The 24,920-nt window shown below is 39.1% G+C and overlaps 1 protein-coding gene across 1 annotated transcript in view; it reads left to right on the forward strand.

Annotated features, from left to right (window-relative positions):
• ZMAT4 (zinc finger matrin-type 4) overlaps positions 1–24,920 on the forward strand; it is a 338,331-nt gene that overhangs the window by 221,359 nt on the left and 92,052 nt on the right. The window contains exon 4 of the mRNA XM_036749995.1: positions 17,751–17,813. Within this exon, the coding sequence (XP_036605890.1) occupies positions 17,751–17,813 (63 nt within the window). The remainder of the gene's footprint in view (positions 1–17,750; positions 17,814–24,920) is intronic.

Raw genomic sequence — 24,920 nt, forward strand, 5'->3', positions numbered from 1 at the left:
AGCCTTTCAATCCCTTAAGGTAGAAGCTGCTAAATCTTGTGTTATCCTGATTGTGTTTCCACAATACTCAAATTGTTTCTTTCTGGCTGCTTGCAGTATTTTCTCCTTGACCCGGGAGCTCTGGAATTTGGTGACAATATTCCTAGGAGTTTTCTTTTTGGGATCTTTTTCAGGAGGCTATCTGTGGATTCTTTTGATTTCTATTTTACTCTCTGACTCCAGAATATCAGGACAGTTCTCTTTGATAATTTCTTGAAAGATGATATCTAGGCTCTTTTTTTGTTCATGTCTTTCAGGTAGTCCAATAATTTTTAAATTATCTCTCCTGGATCTATTCTCCAGGTCAGTGGTTTTTCCAATGAGATATTTCACATTGTCTTCGACTTTTTCATTCCTTTGGTTCTGTTTTATAATATCTTGATTTCTCATAAAGTCACTAGCTTCCACTTGCTCCAATCTAATTTTTAAGGTGGTATTTTCTTCAGTGGTCTTTTGGGGCTCTTTTTCCATTTGGCTAATTCTGCCTTTCAAGGCATTCTTCTCCTCACTGGCTTTTTGGAGCTTGTTTGCCATTTGAGTTAGTCTGCTTTTTAAGGTGTTGTTTACTTCAGTATTTTTTTGGGTCTCCTTTAGCAATTCATTGTCTTGTTTTTCATGGTTTTCTTGCATCATTCTCATTGCTCTTCCCAATTTTTCCTCTACTTCTCTAATTTGCTTTTCTAAATCCTTTTTGAGCTCTTCCATGGCCTGAGACCGGTTCATGTTTTTCTTGGAGGCTTTGGATGTAGGCTCTTTGACTTTGGACTTCTTTAGGCTGTATGTTTTGGTCTTCTTTGTCACCAAAAAAAGATTCCAAAGTTTGAGTCTGAATCTGAGTCCGTTTTCACTGCCTGGCCATGTTCCCAGCCAACTACTTGACCCTTGAGTTTTTCATTGGGGTATAACTGCTTTTAGAGTAGAGAGTACTTTGTTCCAAGCTTGACGGGCTGCACTGTTGTTTTCAGAGCTATTTCTACACAGGAAGTTCTGCCACACCAGTGCTCCTCCTTCCCCAAGAACCATCTACCTGGACCAGATGCAGATCTTAAGCAGGCTCTGATCCGCCACTTAATTCTTCCCACCAGGTGGGCCTGTGGCCAGAAGCAACTGCAGCTGTAGTTCTGTCCTCTGAGCTGTACCACCTCCACTGCCCCTGGGGAGGTGGCAGAACTGAAAACTCCTTTCACTCTGTACCCTGCAGTTTTTCTCACTCACCTTCTCTGTTTTCTTTGGTGTTTGTGGGTTGAGAAATCTGGTAACTGCCACAACTCACTGATTCAGGATGCTGGGAACTGTTCTACCCTGTTCCCGGTCTAGTTGGTCCAGGCGCAGCCCACACTGGGCTCTGCTCCACTCAACTCCCAGCTCTATGTATGATAGACCTTACCCAGAGACCATCAAGGCTGTCCTGGGCTGGAGCCCTGCTTCCCTCTGCTATTTCATGGGTTCTGCAGTTCTAAAGTTTGTTAAGAGACATTTTTATCGGTGTTTGGAGGGTCCTGGAGGATAGCCCTTGGCAAGTCCCTGCTTTCCAGCCACCATCTTCCTGGTTTAGGTATCAGTACCATATTTGTATCATTAAAAGAATTTGTTAAGACTCCTTCTTCACCAATTTTCCCAAATAGTCTATATAGTATTGGAATTAATTGTTCTTTAAATGTTTGCTAGAATTCGCTTGTAAATCCATCTGGCCCTGGAGATTTTTTCCTAGGGAGTTCATTGATGGCTTATTCAATTTCTTTTTCTGAGATGGGGTTTGGGATCCAACTTTGAAAGCACTTTGCAAATCTTAATGTATTATCTAAATGTTTTTTCTTGTTATCATTATCACCTCTTGCCTGGACTATTGTAATACCCTTTTAATCAGTCAGTATCTCTCCTATCTTTCTCTCTCTCTCTTTTGCTATGGTCTATCCCCAATACAATTACACATATGGCTTTTTCTCAGTCCTCATACTTTTGATGAGGTCGATCACATCCTCCTAAATATGCTCTCTTCTCTGGGTTTTTGTAATATTGCTCTGTCTTGCTTCTCCTCCTAGCTTCCAAAGCTCTGTCCTAGGTCCTGATATGTATTGTCTTCCCCTACTGTACACACACATATACACACATATCCATATACACATATACACTTACATATATATGTATGTATATTAATTTTCCTCTAATTACAACCACCACTGTTCAGGCTTACAATACTTCTTACCTGAACTATACTGATCTAGCCTTCTAAGTGGTCTCTTCTGCCTTAAGACTCTACCCACTCCAATCCGTTTTCCACACAGGCACTGAAGTATAGTTCTGACCATGCCACCCCCAGCTTTACAATTATTATCTCATTTGACCTTCACAACAACCCTGGCATGTAGGTGCTATATTATTATCCTCATTTTACAGATGAATAAACCAAGGAAAACAAAGGTTAAGTGACTTGCCCAGAGTCATACAGCTAGTAAGTGTCTGAGGCTGGACTTTAGTCCCAGTGTTCTATCTATTATGCCACCTAGCTGTCTCTCTCCAGTGAACTCCAGTGGCTCCCTATTACCTCAAGAATCAAGTATGAGGTCCCCTGGCATCTAAACCTCTTCACAATTTAGCTCTTCCTACCTTTGCAGTCACCTTGCCCTTATCCTCCCTTCTACTTTAAACTGATTCATTTGTGATTTCTCAATTAGGGCATTTCAACTCCTCTCATGGTGCTTTTGCCCTGAATGTCTTCCATGCCCAGGATGATCAAATCCTACCTTCTTTTATTTAAAGGTTTGCAAAGCACTTTGTGAAAAACTATTAAGGCTGGCATTATAAGTACAATAATAGTCATTTATAGATATATTTCTGAAGCTTAGAAAGTAACTTCCATCCCTATTCACAAAGCTAGGATGTGTTTGAGGCCACATTCATACTCACATTTTCAGATGGCTTGTCTGTGGTTCTAACTGTGCTATATGGTCTCAAACTAAAAGAAGAAACTGTGGCACCATTTTCTTGTGAACAGAGCACAAGTTGAGATGTCAGGGATGTGCACAAAATAAAAGTGTAAGAGTAAACTCAATAGTGAGCACACCATTCTGTCTAACCATTGATGGCGTGTGCCCTTAAAGACTCAAGTTCTACCTTCTCCAGGTCTTTGTACATCTCCCCGGCTACTAGTATCTTTCCCCTTAGATTACCTTCCAGCTACTTTCCCTATAGATATTCTCTATACTGTATTCCAAGTCATTTACATATTGTCTCCCCCTTTACAATGTAAGCTCCTGGAAGGCAAGGTCTATTTTTGCATTTCTTTGTATCCCTAGTGCTTAGAACAGTGTCTAGCACTTAGTATTTGATTAATGTGTTCTTTGATTTGACTTACTCAAGGTTGTGCTCTTCTGGCATAGCCTTTGAGAGAATCTATTCATTTCTATGGCAGCAAGGTCACACAGTGGCCTGTTCAAATCTGGCCTGTTCAAATCTGGCCTCAGAATCTTAGTAGTTGTATGATCCTGGGCAAGTCACTTAACTCTGCCTCAGTTTCCTTACCTGTCAAATGAGCTGGAGAAGGAAATGGCAAACCACTCCAGCATCTGCACCAAGAAAACCCCAAATCAGGTCACAAAGAGTCACACATGACTGAAACAACTGAACCCCAACAATAATGGGAAATAGGTATTAGACTTGCTATTCTTTGCCCAGTAGAGCAGAATAGTCAAAATGGTGTTGACTGACTGAATGAATGACTGGACAGCAGCATCCATTTCCATGTCACATTGAAATATTAGGGAAATTGTATTATATATAATGCAGGAGGCACTATTGCTTAGTGGATAGAGTACATTGGCTTTAGAGACAGCAAAATCGGGGTTTAAGTCCTAATGCATAGTGTATATATGAACCTGGGCAAGTTACCTATTCTCTTCATGCCTCCAAGCAATTCCCTAAGTATAAATCATAAAGGAGTTGTTCATCTACAATCATAGAGGGAATTTCATCACCCTATCATGGTCCTCTCCCCCATGTGTTCTTAATTTTAAATTGTCATCATCATTCTTACTAACTTGATATGGATCTGTGATTTCATAGATCTAGGGAATTCCTGGTGTGGCAACTCCTTCCATCTGGGAAGATTGGCAATTCTTCTGTAGTTAATACTCCTAGAGAATCCCTTGGGATCACTGGGAGCTTGAATGATTTGCCTATGTTCATATTGCTTCTATGTGTTAGAGATAGGCCTTGAACCTGGTTCTTCATGACATCAATGTTAATCCTCCTAGAAGTACAAATATCTGTCTATATTTGTTTGTTCAGTCCTGTTCAACTTTCCGTGACTCCATTTGGGGTTTTCTTGGTAGAGATACTGGAATGGTTTGCCATTTCCTTCCCTAGCTCATTTTACAGATGAGGAAACTGAAGAAAACAACATTAAGCGCCTTGCACAGGGTCACACAGCTAGTAAGTGTTTGAGGTCAGATTTGAACTCAGGTCCTCCTCCTGATTCCAAATTTGGCACTCTATCCACTGTACCCCGTAGCTACCATTATATCTATAAGTCTCTCTCTCCCTCTCTCTCTCTCTCTCTCTCTCTCTCTCTCTCTCTCTCCCCCCCCCATCTCTCCATATATACATATGTATTTATTCTCATATACACTCACACTTAACCTTGAAATGACCCACAAAACACTCTAAGCTGATTTACGTGAGTAGAGGGAGTTCCCTTCACTGACGAAACTTTAAGTTTCTCTCCCCTCTGCCCCCACCCCAGCTAAGGACATCTATATTTACATGGAAACATTTCTTTATCTAATTTAAAGCCTCCTTTTCCAGTTTTAGGTTCTCTTATTCTGTCTCCAATAGATAGAGAGAGCAACTGGCCATCATCCAACTATTATAATCCTCTATGTACTTGAGGTGTTAGGAAGTTGCACTTTTGCTTCATATCTCTTGGCTACATAATTCCAAATGCTTTAACCTTTACTCAAAACCTTTTTTTAATTTAACTGACTCCACAATAGTCCTCTTTGCCCTCTCAGTTGTTTCACAGAATAGTCTGAAAACAGATAAGCAGCTTTGGAAGGATCTTGAGTTGCTGCAGTTAAATGAAACTTACTATTAGTTGCATGTATGTATTTCTAATATTAAGTATACTACTCTGACTTGTTCTTTTGAAATCTCCCTAAGAACAACAACAACAGTAATTAACAACTGATATATATATACAACAATTTTAGGTTTTCAAAACACTTTCCTCACAGGAACTCTGTACAGGTATTAGTTCCACTATTTTATGGGTAAAGAAGCTGAAGTTTTGGTTGTTCAGTCATTTCAATTGTGTCTGACTCTTTGGGACCCCATTTGGGGTTTTCTTGGCAGAGATACTAGAGTGGTTTGCCATTTCCTTCTCCAGCTCATTTTACAGATGAAGGAACTGAGGTAAATAGAGTTAAGTGACTTGCCCAGGGTCATACAGCTAGTAAGTGTCTGAGGCTGAATTCGAACTCAGGTCTTCCTAACTCCAGGCCTGGTGCTTTATTCACTGGGCCCCCTACCTTCCTTTAACTGAAGTTCAGAGAAGTGACATTACTTGCCTCTAATCATATAGCCACACAGCTATAAACTCTCTGTTTGCCTTTGCTCCCTTCTTCCAGATTTCGAGCAGCAGGACAGTGTGTGGTTTGTTGTTGTTATCATCGCTTTGCCTGTCTGTGTATCCTCAGGGCCTGACAAGGTGTCTATCACATATTTAATAAATGCTTATTGCTAGACGGAATTGGTCATCAACGGTCCCTCTGAGCTTCCTAGAACATTGGAGTGGTGTTGTATCAAGAGCGTGGGGGAGGGATGTTGAGTTGTAGATTCTAATCATGGTGCTGCCAGTCAATCAATAAGAATTATTAAGCACCTACTGTTTGCCAAGCCCTTTGCTAAGTTCTAGGGATATGGCTAAAGGGAAAAGACAGTTCCTGTTCTCAAGGAGTTCAGAGTATGATAGAGGAGACAATAATGAAAGCAAATATGTACAAACAGATATACATGCATGCATACACACACATATGTGTGTATGTATATATGTGTATAATATGTACATAATACACACACAAGACAAACAGATTGAGGAGGCTCTTCAGCTCTTTTAGAACCAATTTCCTCATTTATGACCTGAGGAATTTAGATGAGATGATCTAAAGACTACTTCAACTCTTAAATCCCCTGTGTTCCTCTTTTTTCTTTTCCTTCCATTTCTTTTCTTTTCTTTCCTCTCTTCTCCTTTTCCCCCCCTCCTTTCCTCTCCTCTCCATTCCTCTCCTCTCCCCTCCCCTCACCTCTCCCCTCCCCTCCCCTCTTTCTTCCTCTCCCCTCCCCTCTCCTTTCCTCTCCTCTCCTTTTCTTTTCTTATTCTTGGACTTCTCACTGTCAATGAAGCTGGACAGTCGACACAGAAAAGGATAATATAATGTTGTCTCTAACTACAGGGTCCATAAGTATCTAAAATAATTTTGTGTCTAAAGTAATTAAGGTTCCAGGTAATTGTCTGATCCTTGAATACAATGCTTACCAGCTTCTCTAAAACACTGATTAAAAATGTTTTGTGGAATGCCTAGAACCTTTCCTATTAAAGGTTAGATTGACTTGACCTGCTCTTGTGTGGATCACAGACCTTGTAGTCAATCAGGCAATCCACTGAAGTAATGCTTTGAAAGAAGTTCGAAGGAGTCCTGGAAAAGTAGGAAATCTACTACAAGTTTCTCAGGAACTGATTGCTAAGAGGAGGATACAATTGAGTTTGCCCACCTCATTTGCTCTCATTTTTGCTTGTAGACTTCACCACTTGTGGCAGGTGAATCTCTATTATATCCTGAAGACTTTCCCCAAAGAATAATTCTATGACTTGCCTCATGCACCTGTCTATATACACAGCAAAGAGATAGGTGTACAATTATTTGGTTAATTGTCTGGCTACTGTGAGCACTGTTCATAATGCTTCTGAATAATTCATACCCCGATGTAGATTTTTTAAGGGACATAATTTTTCTCATCATTTCCCCATATTTATAAGAAAGCCTGTATTGCCTTCATTTGTCTTTGTGGAGTCAACGTCTCCATAATAATCATTATATGGTCACTGTTAGCTAGCATGGTTTCCTGCAGAAGTCAGAATCATAATAACTAGATACATCTCTAGCATCTTAGAAATTGCAGAGTGCTTTATGTGAATTATCTCATTTAAATCTCACAACAGCCCTATCCATAAGTGTCATGGGGATTATTATTTTTTCAGGGATGAAATTTTTATATTTTAAAAATTTATTGTTGTTACATTTGACTTCTAATCTGTCTCCCTCTTTCCCTCCCCACCCTGCACTAGAGAAGGCCACCATTTGACACAAATACACACACACATATTCATATATACACATATACACATGTATTTGTATATATGGATACACACATATGTATGGATACACACATGTAAATCCATACTATACATACTTTTTTATTTATCAGTTCTTTCTCTGGAGGTAGATAGCATCTTCCTTCATAGGTCCTTTGTAGCTGATTTGAGTATTTTGAATATTTATAATACTCAGAATTACTTAATCATTCACAGTTAGTCTTTGAATAATATTACTGTTGCTGTATTCTTGGTTCTGAGTGTTACTGGAATTAAGGTGCTTTTACAGATGAGTAAACTGAGACTCATAGAGATTAAATGACTTCTTCATGTACACTAAGTATCAGAGGCAGTATTCAGACTGAGGTCTCCCAGTCTCTTAAACTCAGCACTATATTACTCTAAAACACCCTGTTTCTTTCATGCCAGATTAATCTCATTTCCTTCCCCCACACTCCTCCTGCAGGTTTCCTAGGCTCATAGATTAGGGGGCTATGGGAGGCATAGCATACCTGAATTTCCAAATGGTATATGACAAAGTCTGTTACATTGTCCTTGCTGATGAGATAAAATCTATGGCTTGGAAATTGTATAATTCAGTGAATTGAGAGCAGCTTAAATATCTAGACACAAAGAGAATGATAAAAAAAATCTGTTGATGTTGGCCTGGAGGGAGGTCTCTAGTAGAGTGTCTCTAAGCTCTATCTTTTGCCTTGTTCTGTTTGAGATTATTATTAATGACTTGGTTGGAGACATAAATGCTTATCAAATTTTCAGATGACAGAGGACTGGGAAGGAGAGCTAACATACGGGTTGAGAGAACCAAGATCCTGAAGCTCTTGACAAAGTGAAATATTGGCTTGAATCAAACATGATGAAATTTAGTGGGAAAAGGGCAGCTAGATGGCACAGTGGACACAGCACCAAGCCAGGAGTAGGGAGGATCTGAGTTTAAAGCCAGCCTCAGACACTAGCTGTGTGACCCTGAGCAAGTCACTTAACCCCACTTGTCTCCAAAAAAAAAGAAATTTAATACAAAGAAATGTAAAGTCCTAAGATGGGAGAGGTATACCTAGGTAGCATTTTGTTCTAAAAGGATCTGAGGGATTGTGTGGACTTCAGGCTAAACACAGTGATATTCAACCAAGAGAGCTATTGCAACCTTCAACTATTTTAAGAAGACAGTTTTCTAGGACTAGGGCAGAAATGGTGCTATTGTGTATTGCCTTTGTTAGACCATATGTTGAGTATTATGTTAAGTTCTAGGTACCTCACTTTGGAAAGTGCAATAATAAGCTGGAGAGAATACAAAGTAGGTGGAGCAGCATAATTTTTAGATAATGCCATTTGAGGATTGGTTGAAATAACTGATGATTTCTGGCCTGGAGAAGAGAAAATTTTATTTGAAGGTCTATGATATGGAAGTGGGATTACACTTGTTCTTTTTGGTTATAGAAGGCAGAAGAACTGGTAAGAGTGACTGAAAGTTGCAAAAAGCAGATTTGGGTCTACTTGGGGGTTGGAGAGAAGAGATGACTTCCAAAAGATAGCTGTCCAAAAGTACAACAAACTTGTCTTGGTTGGTGGCAGTGGGTGAAGCATGGAAGTCTTTGAGGAAAGCTACATGATAATCTGTTGGGGAGTGTGTTCTTGTTTATGTACAAATTGTACTAGACGTCTTCTTTTTTAACAGTATGATTTTCTTTCCTTTTTTAATTATAAATTTATTATTTTTAGTTTTAGTTTACAACATTCAGTTCCACAGGTTTTTGGGTTCTGAATTTTTCTCCCTCCCCCTCCCCCCTTCCCCCAAGATGGCATGTAATCCAATGTAGGTTTTATATTTACCTTCACATTGAACTTATTTACATAATAGTCCAGTTGTAAAGAAGAATTATAACCAATGGAATGAATCATGAGAAAGAAGAAATGAAACCAAAAAAGAAGGAAACAAAAAGAGAGTAAATAATTTGCCTCTATCTGCATTCAGACTCCATAATTCCTGTTCTGGATGTGCATGGCTTTCATGAGTCTTTTGGAGCTGTCTTTGAACCTTGCATTGAAGAGAGGAGTCAAATCTATCAAAGTTAGTCCTTACGGAGACAATGTGTCTGCAATCGGGTTTATGGGTCTCTTGGTTCTGCTCCCCTCACTCAGAATTAGTTCGTATAAGTCATTCCAGGTTATCATGAAGTCCATCTGCTTCTCATTTCATATAGCACAATAGTATTCCATTACATTCATATACCACAATTTGTTTAGCCATTCCCCAGTTGATGGACATCCCCTCGATTTCCAATTCTTTGCCACCACAAAAATTGCTGCTATAAATATTTTTTGTACATACGGGTCCCTTTGCCACTTGATCTCTTTGTAATATAGCCCTAGAAGTGGTATTGCTGGGTCAAAGGGTATGCACATTTTTATGGCCCTTTGGGCATAGTTCCAAATTGCCCTCCAGAATGGCTGGATCAGTTAGTTCACAACTCCACCAATAATGTAGCAATGTTTCAATTTTCCCACATCCTCTCCAGCATTTATCATTTTCCCGTTTTTTCATGTTAGCCAATCTGACATGGAGAGATGTGGTACCTAAGAGTTGTTTTGATTTGCATTTCTTTAATCACTAGTGATTTAAAGCATTTTTTCATATGACCATAGATATCTTTAATTTCTTCCTCTGAAAACTGCTTGTTCATATCCTTTGACCATTTCTCAATTTCGGAATGGCTTGTATTCCTATACATTTGGTTCAGTTCCTTGTATATTTTAGAGATGAGGCCTTTATCAGAGACACTGGTCGTAATGATTTTTTCCCAATTTTCTGCTTCCCTCCTAATCTTTGTTGCATTGGCTTTCTTTATAAAAAAAAACTTTTGAATTTAACATAGTCAAAATTATCTATTTTCCATTTTGTAATGCTCTCTATCTCTTGTTAGGTCATGAATTCTTCCCTTTCCCATAAATCTGACAGGTAAACTATTCCTTGCTCTCCCAAATTGCTTATAGTAACAGCCTTTATTCCTAAATCATGAACACATTTTGACTTTATTTTGGTATACAGTGTAAGATATTGGTCTATGTCCAGTTTCTGCCATACTATTTCCCAATTTTCCTGGTAGTTCTTGTGAAATAGTGAATTATTTTTTTCTATTTATTATTATTTAATATTTTTCGTTTTCACCATTGATTTCCATAAGATTCTGAGTTACAAATTTTCTCTCCATTTCTACCCTCCCCCCCACCCCAAGAGGGCATATATTCTGATTTCCCCTTTCCCCAGTCTGCCCTCCCCTCCGTTGCCCCACTCCTCCTCCACCTTATCTCCTTTCCCTTTACTTTCTTGCAGGGGAAGATAGAGTTCTATACCCCATTGCCTATATATCTTATTTCCCAGTTGCATGTAAAAACAGCTTTTTTTGAACATTTGCTTGTAAAATTTTGAGTTCCAAATTCTCTCCCTTCTTACCTCCCCATCCACCCTCCTTGAGAAAGCAAGCAATTCAACATAGACCACATGTGTCTTTATGCAAAACACTTCCATAATAGTCATGTTGTGAAAGACTATATTTCCCTTCATCCTATCCTGTATCCCTTTATTCAATTTTCTCCCTTGACCCTGTCCCTTTTCAAAAGTGTTTGCCTTTGACTACCTCCCCACCTAATATGCCCTCCCTTCTATCATCTCCCCCTCATATCCCCTTCCCCCCTACTTTCCTGTAGGGTAATATACCCAATTCAGTGTGTATGTTATTCCTTCCTTAGGTCAAGTCCAACAAGAGTAAAATCCACTCATTCACTTTCACCTGCCCCCTATTCCTCTTCCATTATAACTGCTTTTTCTTGCCACTTTTATGTGAGATAATATACCCCATTCTATCTCTCCCTTTCTCCTTCTCTCAATATATTCCTGTCTCACCCCTTAATTTTATTTTTTAGACATCATCCCTTCATGTTCAACTCACCCTGTGCCCTCTGTCTATATAGGTATATATAATCCCTTCAACTACCCTAATACTGAGAAAGGTCTCATGAGTTACATATATCATCTTTCCATGTAGGCATGTAAACAGAATGGTTCAATTTTAGTAAGTCCCTTGTAATTTCTCTTTCCTGTTTACCTTTTCATGCTTCTCTTGATTCTTGTATTTGAAAGTCAGATTTCCTATTCAGCTCTGGTCTTTTCATTGAGAAAGCTTGAAAGTCCTCCATTTTATTGAAAATCCATATTTTGCCCTGGAGTATTATACTCAGTTTTGCTAGGTAGGTGATTCTTGGTTTTAATCCTAGCTCCTTTGACCTCCAGAATATCATATTCTAAGCCCTTCAATCCCTTAATTAGAAGCTGATAGATCTTTTGTTATCCTGATTGTATTTCCACAGTATTCAAATTGTTTCTTTCTGGCTGCTTGCAATATTTTCTCCTTGACCCGGGAGCTCTGGAATTTGGCTACAATATTCTTAGGAGTTTTCTTTTTGGTATCTTTTTCAAGAGGAGATTGGTAGATTCTTTTAATTTCTATTTTACCCTCTGGTTTTAGAATATGAGGGCAGTTTTCCTTGATAATTTCTTGAAGGATGGCATCCAAGCTCTTTTTTTGATCATGGCTTTCAGGTGGTCCAGTAATTTTTAAATTATCTCTCCTAGATCTATTCTCCAGGTCAGTGGTGTTTCCAGTGAGATATTCCACATTGTCTTCTATTTTTCATTCTTTTGGTTCTGTTTTGTAATTTCTTGATTTCTCATAAAGTCACTAGCTTCCACTTGCTCCAATCTAATTTTTAAGGTGGTATTTTCTTCAGTAGTCTTTTAGACCTCCTTTTCCATTTGGCTAATTCTGCCTTTTAAGTCATTCTTCTCCTCATTGGCTTATTGGGCCTCTTTTGACATTTGGGTTAGTCTCTTTTTAAGGTGTTACTTTCTTCAGTATTTTTTAGGTCTCCTTTAGCAAATCGTTGACTTGTTTTTCATGATTTTCTTGCATCACTCTCATTTCTCTTCCCAATTTTTCCTCTACTTTTCTCACTTGATTTTCCAAATCTTTTTGAGCTCTTTGAGCAATTGAGCCTTAGACCAATTCATATTTTTCTTGGAAGCTTTTGATGTAGGCTCTTTGACTTTGTTGACTTCTTCTGGCTGTATGTTTTGGTCTTCTTTGTCACCAAAATAATTCTATAGTCTGAGTCTGAGTCCTTTTATGGTGATTGCTCATTTTCCCAGCCAATTACTTGACTTTTGAGCTTTTGGTCAGGGTCTGACTTCTTTTAGAGTAGAGAATGCTTTGTCCCAAGCATCAGGGGTTTTACACTGCTGTTTTCTGAGCTAGTTCTATTCTGAATTGGTATGATGCTCCTCTCCTGGTCTGTGCTCTGGTCTGTGAGTGCAAGCACTCCTTTCTGTCGTGTAACTACCAGGAGGACTCCCTGTCCACAGTCACCACAGGCTCTGCCATACCAGTGCTCCTCCTCCCCCAAGAACTGCCAACGACGACCATGACCTAGATCCAAGCAGGGTAAAGCAAGAGAACCCTGCCTCTGTGCCAGCAAAGTGCTCTCTGCACTCCTGCTCTGATTCACCACTTGATTCCTCCCAACGTGTGGGCCAGGGACTCTGAAAGCAGCTGCTGCTGGAGCTCTGGAAGCAGCTGCTGGAGCTTCCTGCTGCTGTTGCCCACCACCCCTGGGGCTGAGGCCGGATCGTGCACTTCTCTCACCCAGATCTAGCAGTTTTCCCACTGACCTGCTCCATCATCTTTGGCATTTGTGGGTTGAGAATTCTGCTAAGTGTCACAGCTCAGTGATTCATGGCCCTGAAGCCTGCTCTGCCTGGTTTACTCCTGGCCTGGTCTCTTCAGGCACCGCACAAGCTGGGCTGTGCTCAGCTCCCAGCGTGGATACTATAGACCCTTTGCAGAAACCATCCATGCCGTCTTGGGCTGGGGACTTGTTTCCCTCTGTTATTTCATGGGTTCTGTAGCTCTAGAATTTGTTCAGAGAAATTTTTATAGGTATTTGGAGGGGTTTGGGGGAGAGCTTAAATGAGTCCCTGTTCTTAAGCCGCCATCTTGGCTTCGCTGAAATAGTGAATTCTTAACGCAGAAGCTGGATTCTTTGTGTTTACCAAAGAGTAGATTGCTATAGTCATTGACTATTGTGTCTTGTGTATCTAACCTATTCCACTGATCCACCACTCTGTTTATTAGCCAGTTGCAAGAAGTTTTGATGACTGCTGCTTTATTATATAGTTTACTATCTGGTATGGCTAGGCCACCCTCCCTAGCATTTCTTTTCATCAATTCCCTTGATATTCTGGACCTTTTGTTCTTCCAGATGAATTTTGTTATTATTTTATCCAGCTCTGTAAAATAATTTTTGGTAGTTTGATTGGTATGGAATTGAATAAGTAAATTATTTTAGGTAAAATTGTCATTTTCATTATATTAGTTGGGCCTAACCACAAGCAACTGATGTTTTTCCATTTATTTAAATCTGACTTGATTTGTGAGAAGTGTTTTGTAATTGTGTTCATATAGTTCCTGGGTTTGTCTTGGCAAGTAGACTTCCAAATATTTTATAATGTCTACAGTAACTTTAAATGGAATCTCTCTTTCTATCTCTGTCTGTTGGGCTTTGTTAGTAATGTATAGGAATGCCGATGATTTATGTGGATTTATTTTATCTCTTGCAACTTTTCTAAAGTTTTTTAATTATTTCCAGTAGTTTTTTTTTTTTTATTCTCTAGTATTCTCTAAGTAAATCATCATATCACCTGGAAAGAGTGATAATTTAGTTTCTTCTTTGCCTCTTCTAATTCCTTCAATTTCTTTTTCTTCTCTTATTGCTAAAACTAACATTTCTAGTACCAAATTGAATAATAGGGGTGATAATAGACATCCTTGTTTCACTCCTGATCTTATTGGGAATGCATCTGGATTAGATGTCTTCTGATGTTCCTTCCTTCTTTTCAATTCTGAAGGTCTGATGCCATGATTACTGGCTTAAGTATTGGAAAGTATTCAAAGAGTCTTGGCATGTTTTATTTGACTCCAGAGAGTAGAATTGGTGGTAACAGGTAGAAGCTGCAGGGAGGTATATTTCAACTCAAAATGAGGACATTCTTCTTATTAGAGTTGATCAAAAGTGAGCTGAGCAACCCTGGGAGGTTTTCAAGATACTTTGGGAGGGCTATTATACAAGGGATTCCTGCTGAAATAACAGTTGGATGTGGAATATTCCAAGATTACTTTCAGCTTTCTAATCAATTTCATTCAACAAGCATTTATTAAATACCTACTCTGCTAGGCAGGTGCTGAAACCATAAAGAAAAGTAAAATATGACCTCAAAGAACTTATATTGTACTAGATTTGAGATTCTATGTCTCTGTTTTAAGGAGGTAGGATTTCTATAGGTCTTTGGGATGACAAGATCCTCTTATAATTAGCATTTCATATAATACAGTACCATTTTTTGGTGAGATGTTGAGGGCAGGATCCAGAGTTATTGGAGCAAACACAAATTAAACACATGAACCCTCACTATGCCATTCACTCAGATGCATGCTAGCCCCTAGAATCATTACTCTGAGATCAAAGATAGAAGAGTTGAGAAGAACTATTCAACCTCCACATTTTATGGTCAGGTAGGTGGTGTAGCAGATAGAATGGAGGTCCTGGAGTCAGGAAAAGTCATCTTCCTGAGTTCAAATCTGGCCTCAGACACTTACTAGCTGAGTGACTCTGGGCAAGTCACTTAATTTTGTTTGCCTCAGTTTCCTCATTCATAAAATGAGCTCGAAAAGGAAATGGCAAGCCACTCCAGTGTCCTTGCTATGAAAATTCAGGGTCATCTGAGTTCAAACCCACCCTTAGACACTTATTAGCTGTGTGACCATGGGCAAGTCATATATCTCTGTTTACCTCAGTTTCCTCCACTGTAAAATAGACATAATAATAGAACCTACCTCACAAGGTTGTTGTGAGAATGAAATGAGATAATATTTGTAAAGTGCTTAACACAGTGACTGACACATAGTAGGCACTTGATAACTGCTTATTCCCTTCCCTTCCCCCTTCCTCTGTGAAGATCCAATGAAATATCTGCAAAACATTAGGTAAACCACTAAGCTCTCTAAACCCAGGAGCTGCTATTTTGCTGATGATTATTCTTGTGGACACATATTGTTACATAATCATTTCAACTTTCCCCCCACCCCAAAGTTTACCATTTGTGAGTTAATTGCATTATGTAACCTAATGAAGAAGTAAAGCAACAGACAGCCAAGCTGGGAATTTAGATCTTGACTCTCTTATATCTTCAGGTTTTAGAAGTCAGAGAATTCTTCTCTTCTGTTTCCATGTGACAGTGGAAACTGGAAAAGGGATATCTCTTTCATTTTCCCCCTCTTTTGGAAAGTTTTATTGAATAACTGATCTTCAAACATTATATTTCTGCACATGCTAGACATTTTTCAGACATTTAGACACTAATCAGTGAGTGAAACAAAGGACGATTATTCTCTATTAACAAAAAGCAATGCTCTATGGATTCTACTTTACTAAGACTGATAATCTATGGATATAGCATGGGTGAAAAGGCAATTTCCATTAATAGTCTGATTATACTTAGAATGTCTGTACCAAAATGGAACAGGAGCGATGCCATGGTGATCTCACCCTCTGTTTACTCCTGCCATGTGTTCAATGTCACATATTTTAAAATATCAAATACGTGATGTTGCTCTTATAAATTGCATTTGTTGTTTTCCTTCTCATTTTTGTTGCTGTGAAATGTCATCTGTTTTTAAAAAAAATAAGAGCAGGATTGTAGGATTTAGGGGTGAGAAGGATCTCAGAGTCCAGCCAGTCCAATACTAGTTTTACAGAGGAGAAAGATGAGAGCCCAAGAGGTTAAGTAACGTGCCGCCAGAGACCATACAGGTTGTAATTAGTGGAGCTGAGACTCAAGCCTACTCCTCCTTTGCCTCCAAATCCAGTGTTCTTTCTACCACACCAATCCAATTCAATTCATCAGGGACTTATTAAGCACCTGCAAAATATTCAAGGCATTGTAATAGGAATGGAGATACAAAACAAAACAAAAAAGTCCCCCCCCCCCAGGATTTTATGGTCTATTATAAGGAAGGGGAACATAAAAATGGATAAGTAACCATGGACAAATGATATGAGGAAAGGGGGAGAGGGGTAAGCATTAGCAATGTTTATTTTGGCCTCATAGGACAAAACTGGAAATAGCTGCTAAAAATTGAAGGAAGGTGTAGTTCTGTTCAAAATAAGGAAATGCTTCCTGACAATTAGAGCTGTCCAAAAAGTGAAATGGATATCTTTTGGAACTTGCTTCTCATTACATTTTTTTCAAGCATAGTCCTGATGGGATTCCTCCAGAAATAATTGAACTTAAAGCATTCTGAGGTTCCTTCCAGGACCCAGTTAAATACAATAGGCCTTACTAAGCTACTACCAAGAGGGGATGAGCAAAGGTTTCCTATAGGAGCAAGCATCTTCATTGAGCTAAATCTTGTTAACAAAAGAACCCCAGGCTTATTAAGGGACCTGAAATGGAATAGTCCAATATACCAATTAAAAGCACTTATTGTCTGAGAAGAAGAATTTACAAGGAAGAGGAGAGGGAGAGATTTCTCAGCTGCTCAAAAGGAAGTAGAAAAGGGGTGAGATAATATTGGTTCTAGAGGCTTTCAAACAGGGACCGAGGTTAAAAGGAGGGGGACTTCTGTACATACAATAAGCCAAGATGTTTTGAAAATCCCAAATAAGGGCTCAAGTCTGTAGCATCTGTTCAAGGTTGCCCTTGAGATGAACAAGGCTGGTTCTGTGGTTTCTGGCAGGTAGAGGCATCTCCAATTTTGATTAGAGTTCATTCACAAAGGATCAGCTCTGAGCCTCAGAAATCCTTCTGATTGGCTGGTAGTTGTGTTACTCCAGTGTCCTGTTCCCTGGTGAAGAAGGGAAGTTCTAACATAACATATAGTTATTACAGAGCCCGTGTTCACAGTATTTTAAGAGGAAAGGGTAGGAGGGAGACATTGTAGAGATCTTAGTAGTTCTAGTATTACAGATTTGGACCTGGAAATGGTCTCAGACAATCTTATCCAAGCCCATCTTTTCACAGATGAGGAAAATAAAGTGAAGTCTCTTTCTTGAGATCGCACAGGTAGGAATTGCTAAAGCCTAAATTCAAACCTATGTCCTTTGACTCCAAATTTATCAATCTTTCCAGGGTACCACACTGATTCCATTCTCTAAGCACATTCTAGCAAAGGGAGAATATTCCTGGCATTTTTTTTCTTTCATCTCTTCTTTGCAGGGAATGCTGGCAAAGAGCAGAGAGTGGAGCACAGTGAAGGCACCCAGCTTGAAGAACTACGGGGTAAGGCTTCACGATCAACCAGAGGATGCTTCCTTACTGCCTGGCAACCTTCACTATAAACTCTACAGCTGTAATTTATAAACTCTGATTGTTGGTGGTACCACTTCCTCCTGGTTGGCCACATGATGAGGCAATGGGCATTTTGCCCTTCATGGGCTAATGTTTTACTGGGTGGTGATAGGGAAGGGAATGCCACACAATGTGTAAGCAAATAAGTGAATCCATTCAATCGCATAATCATTAAATAAAACAGTGTGGTCCCCTCAGTTTCTAGGACAATTAGTCAATAAGAATTTATTAAGCACTTACTATGTGGCAGGCACGATGCTAAGCACAGGGGATATGAAGAAAGGCAAAAGACAATCCTTGCCCTCAAGAACCTTACAGTCTAATGGGGAAGAGAAGACAAAAACATCTATGTACCAACAGGGATCCATAGGAGATAATCAACAGGGGAGAGGCACTAGAATTGGTGGGGGTGGCAGCTAAGGCAAAGCTTCCTATAGAAGGTGGAATTTTAACTGGGATAGAAGTGACAAGAGTCCTGATACCTCAGGCAGGGTATCTTTATAGGGAAACAGGTTTCTTGGTATTTCCAAGATGATGTGTTTGAATTTAGTCTCATGAATCATGGAAAGGAACGTGCCAGTGGAGCTAGTCACTTGTGAGTCATTTACTGAGTCACCCAGCAGCACTGTGCCACAAGAGACAGCAAAGAGAGGTTTGGGTGGATGTCAGCACCAATCACCTCGTTACCTTGTCATTTTCCTGCCAATGTTTGTCTGAGTAGTGGGTGCAAGGCACAGAAAGCATGGCCTTGGTCAGTCTCATATAATCAGTAAGTGTCAAGGGCAGGGCATGAACCTAAGCCTTGCTGTCTCAAGTGCAGGACTTTATCTCTGATGCTAAATTATAAAGAAAAAAGCAACCCATTTCTTTAGCTTTAAGGTTTGGAAAAAGCTTTCCTAATAATAAAAGCAAATGATAGTTAGGACTTATGTAGCTCTTAAAGGTTTACAACACATTTTACAAATATCTCCTGTTATCTTTATAACAACCCTAGGAAGGAGGTGCTATCATTACCCCATTTTATAGATGAGCAAACCGAGTCAAACGGAGATTCACTGACCTGCCCAAGGGTCACACAGCGGAGAAGTGTTGGAGCCTAACTCTACTTCCAGAATATGGGCAGTTCAAGTATTATCAGCACCAAGTCTAACCAAGTCAACTATCATTTACTAAGCATTTACTATGTGACAGGTACTGTGCCAAGCACTGGGAATACAAAGAGAGGTGAAAACTGCCTCAAAGAGAACATAGTCTAAAGGGGGAAAGGGACAATATGCCAAAAACTATCACCATTTTACAGATGAGGAAACTAATTCTCAAAAGAGGTACAATGACATGGCCAAGGTCACATAGCCAGTAAATGGCAAAGCTAAGATTTAAACCCAGCATTTTAAAAATATAATTTCAAGAACAATAGTCTTATTATATACTTAGTAGCAATTGCTGGAGCTGGAAGGAAATGAAGAGATTATGTGGAAAGATGGATGGGTTTGAAGTCAAAAGAATAATAAAGGTTCAGCCACTGTCTGTGTGATCATTGACAAGTCCCTCAACCAACTTAGGCTTCAATTTCTCATTTGTAAAATGAGAGTGTTGGGTTAGATGACTATGAATGCTTTTTCTAGTCCTAAAATCTATAATGTTATAGTCAAAAACCCTTTTTTAACTGAGGCAACAGAGTCTCATAGAGGGGAAGAGGTTTGCCCAAATTCAGCTGGCTGGTTGTGGAGACAAGAATTAAATCGAGGTCACCTGACTCTTAATGCTGTGTTCTTTTCATATGAGACCTTGTGTTTAAAACCCATCCATGAAACATCACAATTAGTTCCTCATCAAACGAATATTTCTTTCTCAATTTGAAGTCTTTGCAGAAGAAATTCTAGGAAAAAAAACAAAAAACAAAAGGGCCAGAAAGGTTCAATCAGTCCACCATTAGAGTATACATCCTAGGAGTGGAGAACCTGTGGCATCTAGGCCCTATGTGGCCTTCTAGGTCCTTGAGTCCAACTTTTATAGAACAGATCCTTTTATTAAGTGGATTTGTTCTGTGCAATTTAGATTCAGTCAAAGGGCTGCACTTGAGGACCTTGAGAGCCATGTGTGGCCTCAGGGTCGGATGTTCCCCACCCGTGGGGGTGAGACTATCTACAAGATAGTATTCAGGGAAGAACCAAAACAAAAATGTTTAAATAGTTTTTAATTTGGCATTCCGAGTGAGGGGGAAATTACTGTGTATTTGTATACGTTACTTAACATAGAGACAATTAAAGTTAGAAACATGCAACAAGTGATTTCTGACAATGAAACTGAACTAATCAAATATTACCCTTCTCCAGGGTGTAATAAATTCTTCTCTCATCCTGTATATGTGTTCATTCATTCATTAATTCAATAAACATTCATTAAGCAACCACTACCTGACAGTCAACATGGTAAGTGCTAAGTATACAAAGACAAAAAAATAGTCTCTGCCCTCAAGAGTTTTCATTCTATTGAGAGATGGGATGGAGGTGGGGAGAGGGCAGCATGTACACAGAAAAGTAAATATAACATTTTATGAATTTTTAGGAGCAAAGGGACTAGTAACTGAGGGGATCAAGATAGGCCTTGTTTAGGAAGTGACACCTACTGAAAGCCTTGAAAGAACCTAGGGTTCCTTCAAGATGGAGGTGAAAAGGCAAAACATCCCAGATTGCAAAGGCCTGGAGGCTAGAGATGGAATGCCCTAGTTTGGCTAGAACAATGAGTAAAGGAGAGTGATGTGAAGTAATTCTGGAAGGGTTGGCCAGAGTTAGACTATTTAGAACTTTTCACATTAAATAGAAGGACTTATTCATCCCAGAGACAAGAAAGGGGGAGCTATTGGGACTTCCTGAGCAAAAACCTTCTTGTACCAAAGTTTTCTGACTCTAAATGCAGTGAACAAACCAACAAATGGGTGTATGGATGGATGAATCTATAAAGGAACAAATGTATGAACTGTATTTAACTCATCTCACCCTCACAACCCTGGGCTTCTCACATTTGTCCAATTCCCTTTCTCTCATGCCACATTATCTTTCTCTCCCGCTTTAAATCCCTGATCAGTATCCAATGGGTTTATGTGTAAGAAGATACAGTAAAGAAAATCTGAACCTGGGTTTTGATGGAAGATTGAGCAGAATTATTTGAGTGAAGCCTGAAGTTTACAAACTCTTCATAAGAGCCCTGTGATTAGATTATAAAAAAAAATTTTATCTTTGTTTTATAGGTGAGAATACTAAGGTCAAGGAAAATTAAATGATTTGCTCAAAAGTCACATGACTGGCAAGTGGCAGTGGTGATTTGAACACAGATCCTCTGATCTAAATAAAGTGCTCTCCTACTGCATCATTTTGCCTGTTATAATACATTAGGCAAGGCATGTTTTTTTTAAATGAATTAGCTACTATCACCTCATTTGATAAATGTTGGATTTTATATCATTCCTGGTATTGTATGATATAAAAGATTGTGATTCAGTTGTGTCCGACTCTTCATCACCCTATTTGGGATTTTCTTGATGAAGATACTGGAGTGGTTTGCCATTTCCTCCTCCAGCTGATTTTATAGATGAGGAAACCAAGGCAAACTAGATTTAGTGACTTGCCCAGAGTCACACAGCCAGTTAAGTGTCTGAGGCCAGATTTGAACTCATGAAGATGAGTCTTCCTGACTTTACTGCACTCTATCCACTGTGCCACCTAACTTCCTGGCTATATAGAAGGTATCAATTGATAAAATCAATTTATTTCATCTAAAAGATGATATTTAAAAGATGACAGGTTGGGGAGGAGGTGTGGCCAATGATTATCCTGTGACCCTTAGTTTGGAGGGTTCACTTCAGATCAAAGGTCTGATCGTCAGCTCAGTAGGCTCAGAAATATCCCCCTTTCAATTCACCCAGAGGTGTCCAGGCTCAGTGATACAAATCCATGCTACGTAAACTAAACAGAGAATGAATTGTAAAGTAGGATATCAAATTATTAAAGTTAGAATTTCTCAAGCCTTTGCATAGGACTGCTCTATCCTAGACAGTAGGTCCGTTCAAGAAACCAAATTATAAAGGAGAAGATTGTTTGGTGACCAGAGAACCAGAGCAAAATATATCTTTAAAAGGATATTTTAGTCAAGCTCCTGAAAGCTGATGGATTTCCCTCCTCTAATCTAGGGATATCGTTTCTTAGAATGGCCTACTGCTACAGTTGCCTAATGTCCTATCTTTATGTTGCTTCTTATTAACTTCAATTTTAGAGGGTAATACCTTCTGACCTTGTCTCTAAATTCCAGTGTATCCTATTTGAAAGTTTGTTCGTCTGTGTGTGTGTGTGTGTGTGTGTGTGTGTGTGTGTGCGCGCGTGCGCCTAGGAATAAGTAAATTTATTCTTCAAAACCACCAGTTCTTCTGATTGTGAACTTTGGATCTTTTCCTCCCATTATAGCACTTTTTCCCCACTTCTCTAATGCACTTTCCATCAATTATTATCTGTCATGCCTATTTGTATTTGTGTATTTTTTACACCCCATGAGACTTGTAAGCTTTGTAATAATAAGAGTTCACATGTTTATAAAACCTTCAGGTTCACACAGCAATTTATATGCTTTGTCTCCATTTAAAACTCACACTACCTCTGTGAAGGAGAGATTTCAGGTATTCTTATGCCCATTTTACAGATGAGCAAACTGACCCAGAGAGATTAAGTGGTCATAAAGTTAGTTAAGTGACAGATTCAGGATTTTAAACTGGAGATCTGTCTTCTGACTCCAACTTTCATAGTTAGTCCACAGAAGCTCTCATGGTATGATCTAGGGACCCCTGGTGGTCCCTGAGAGCCTTCCAGCAGGGCCATGAGGTCAAAAATATTTTCTTAATAATATCAACTCTTTTCATACCGAATAGAGGAAGTATTGCAGAATAAAACCTCATATTAAAAAGCTCTTGAAGAAGGGTCTCAATAAATTTTAAGATTATAATAGGGTACAAAGAGCAACAAGTTTGAGAACCACTGCCCTAGACCGTGTTTCCTCTATGAGGGCAGAGGATTTTATAAACTCTGTGAGGATATAGTAGATAAATTATTCAACACAGCAAGTATTTAATAAGTATTTGTTAAATGAATCAATGAACAAATGAATGGTAGGTTGCATTCTGCTAGTATCACCTTCTAGATCCCACTAGCATAGTCCCCGAGGACCAAACCACCATAAAACATCAAAAGAAACTTTTGATCAATATTTTTATTATTAATAGTAACCCTTCTGAACCATGGTATTCCAACGTAGTTTTCTGCATTCCAAGATGAGATTACTTTGCTAAAAAGCCCTTAAGACAAAAATCAAGCAATAAAGTTGTTTTCTCACAGGCTCCTCACAAGTATTGTTTTGGTCCCCAAACTTCTGATCAGAAGGAATCTCTGGAAAGAGGGCAAAAACATGAGTTTACTCCCATCATAACAAGAGATGTCTTCTAAGAAAATGTCATTTGCTAAGTAATTACTTCTGTGTCAGGCATTTTATCTAAAAGAGAAAGACCTAATTAAAAGTAATTTGTAAGCTAGGTATGCTGATTAAGTGTTAATTGTGCTCTGGAATATAACAGTAGTACCCCAGTTCTCAGCCTCTCTTTTAAGCAAACCCATATTTTATTGTTTTGGCAGCTTCATTCCACGCTGCAGAAACACATCGAAAGAAGCAGCAGCTATGTTGCAGTATGACTAAATAGATCATGTGAGAATTTGCTAGTTGTCCTCAAGACATTTTGGATCTGAATCTAGTCCTGTTCAGAATATGACAAATATTCAGGAGATGGGGAAGGGAAGCAAAAGGTGCTGTTTGGGTGACCACTATTACCCCAAAGCCTTTAGAGAGACAGTCTAATGTGGGGGAAACAAGCCTTGAACTGTGAGTCAGGAGACCTGGGGTCAGCTCCAGGCTCCTCCACTTATTAGACCCTTGGAAAATCTCTGAGCTGCTGCAGATGACCTCAAAGGCTCCTTCTAGCTCAAAATTCTGTAACTTCACGATTTAAAAAAAATCATGAGAAATGGCCTTGGTGAGAAGCTAATGTCTTTGTTCTTGACTTTCCCTTTAAATTCATATTCTCTGGATCTAGACCAGATTGTAAGCACACAGACTGGGAATACTTTAGATCAATAACAGAAACTGTCCACATCTTGAAATGCTGTAGCTTGTGATAAATTCCTTATCAATTTAGAAAAGAAACATATACTCCTACGTACTCTGGCAATTCCTGCAAACTTTCTGCTCCCTGCCTCCTCCCCCCACCCCACAACAAAACAAAACAAAAATTTACTTAAAGCATCAACTAGAAAAGTCATTTTTCAAAGGAGTCAATCTCTCTCTTCTCTCATTCTTTCTTTCTCTTTCCTTTCCTCCTGTCATTTCCCCTTGTCTCCTCTCTCCCTTCCTCCTCTTCTTCCTCCTCCTCTTCCTCTTCTTCCTTCTTTCTCTCTACATCTTTTTCTGTCTCTTTCTGTCTCTCTGTCTCTGTCTCTGCCTCTGCCCCCCCACACACACACAGAGGGGAGAGAGAGAGAGAGAGAGAGAGAGAGAGAGAGAGAGAGAGAGAGAGAGAGAGAGAGAGAGAGAGAGAATGTTTGGAAAGGATTTTAGAATATTAAACCAAATAGAATGCAAGGATAGGAAGGAGCCTTAGAATATGGACATAGAATGTTAGACCTAGAAAGAATCTCAGAAAGTAGAACACACACTGACAGCTTGAAATGACTTTAGACCAAAGTTTCTTAAGTTGGGCTCTCTGTATCCTTGGATATATTTCAAGGATTCTATAAACTTGGATGGGAAAATATGCATGTATTTTTTTTATTTCAATACAATTATTTTCCTTTGCAATCCTATGTATTTGATTTTATAGAATTAAAAACATACTTCTGAGAAGGGGTCCCATAAGCTTCACCAGACTGCCAGATGGGATTGTAATACAAACAAAGACTAAAAACCTCTGCCTTAGATTATAGATACAGATTTGAACTGCACTTC

Source organism: Trichosurus vulpecula, chromosome 3 (genome assembly GCF_011100635.1).
Source record: "Trichosurus vulpecula isolate mTriVul1 chromosome 3, mTriVul1.pri, whole genome shotgun sequence".
In the NCBI taxonomy this organism is placed as follows: Eukaryota; Metazoa; Chordata; class Mammalia; order Diprotodontia; family Phalangeridae; genus Trichosurus; species Trichosurus vulpecula.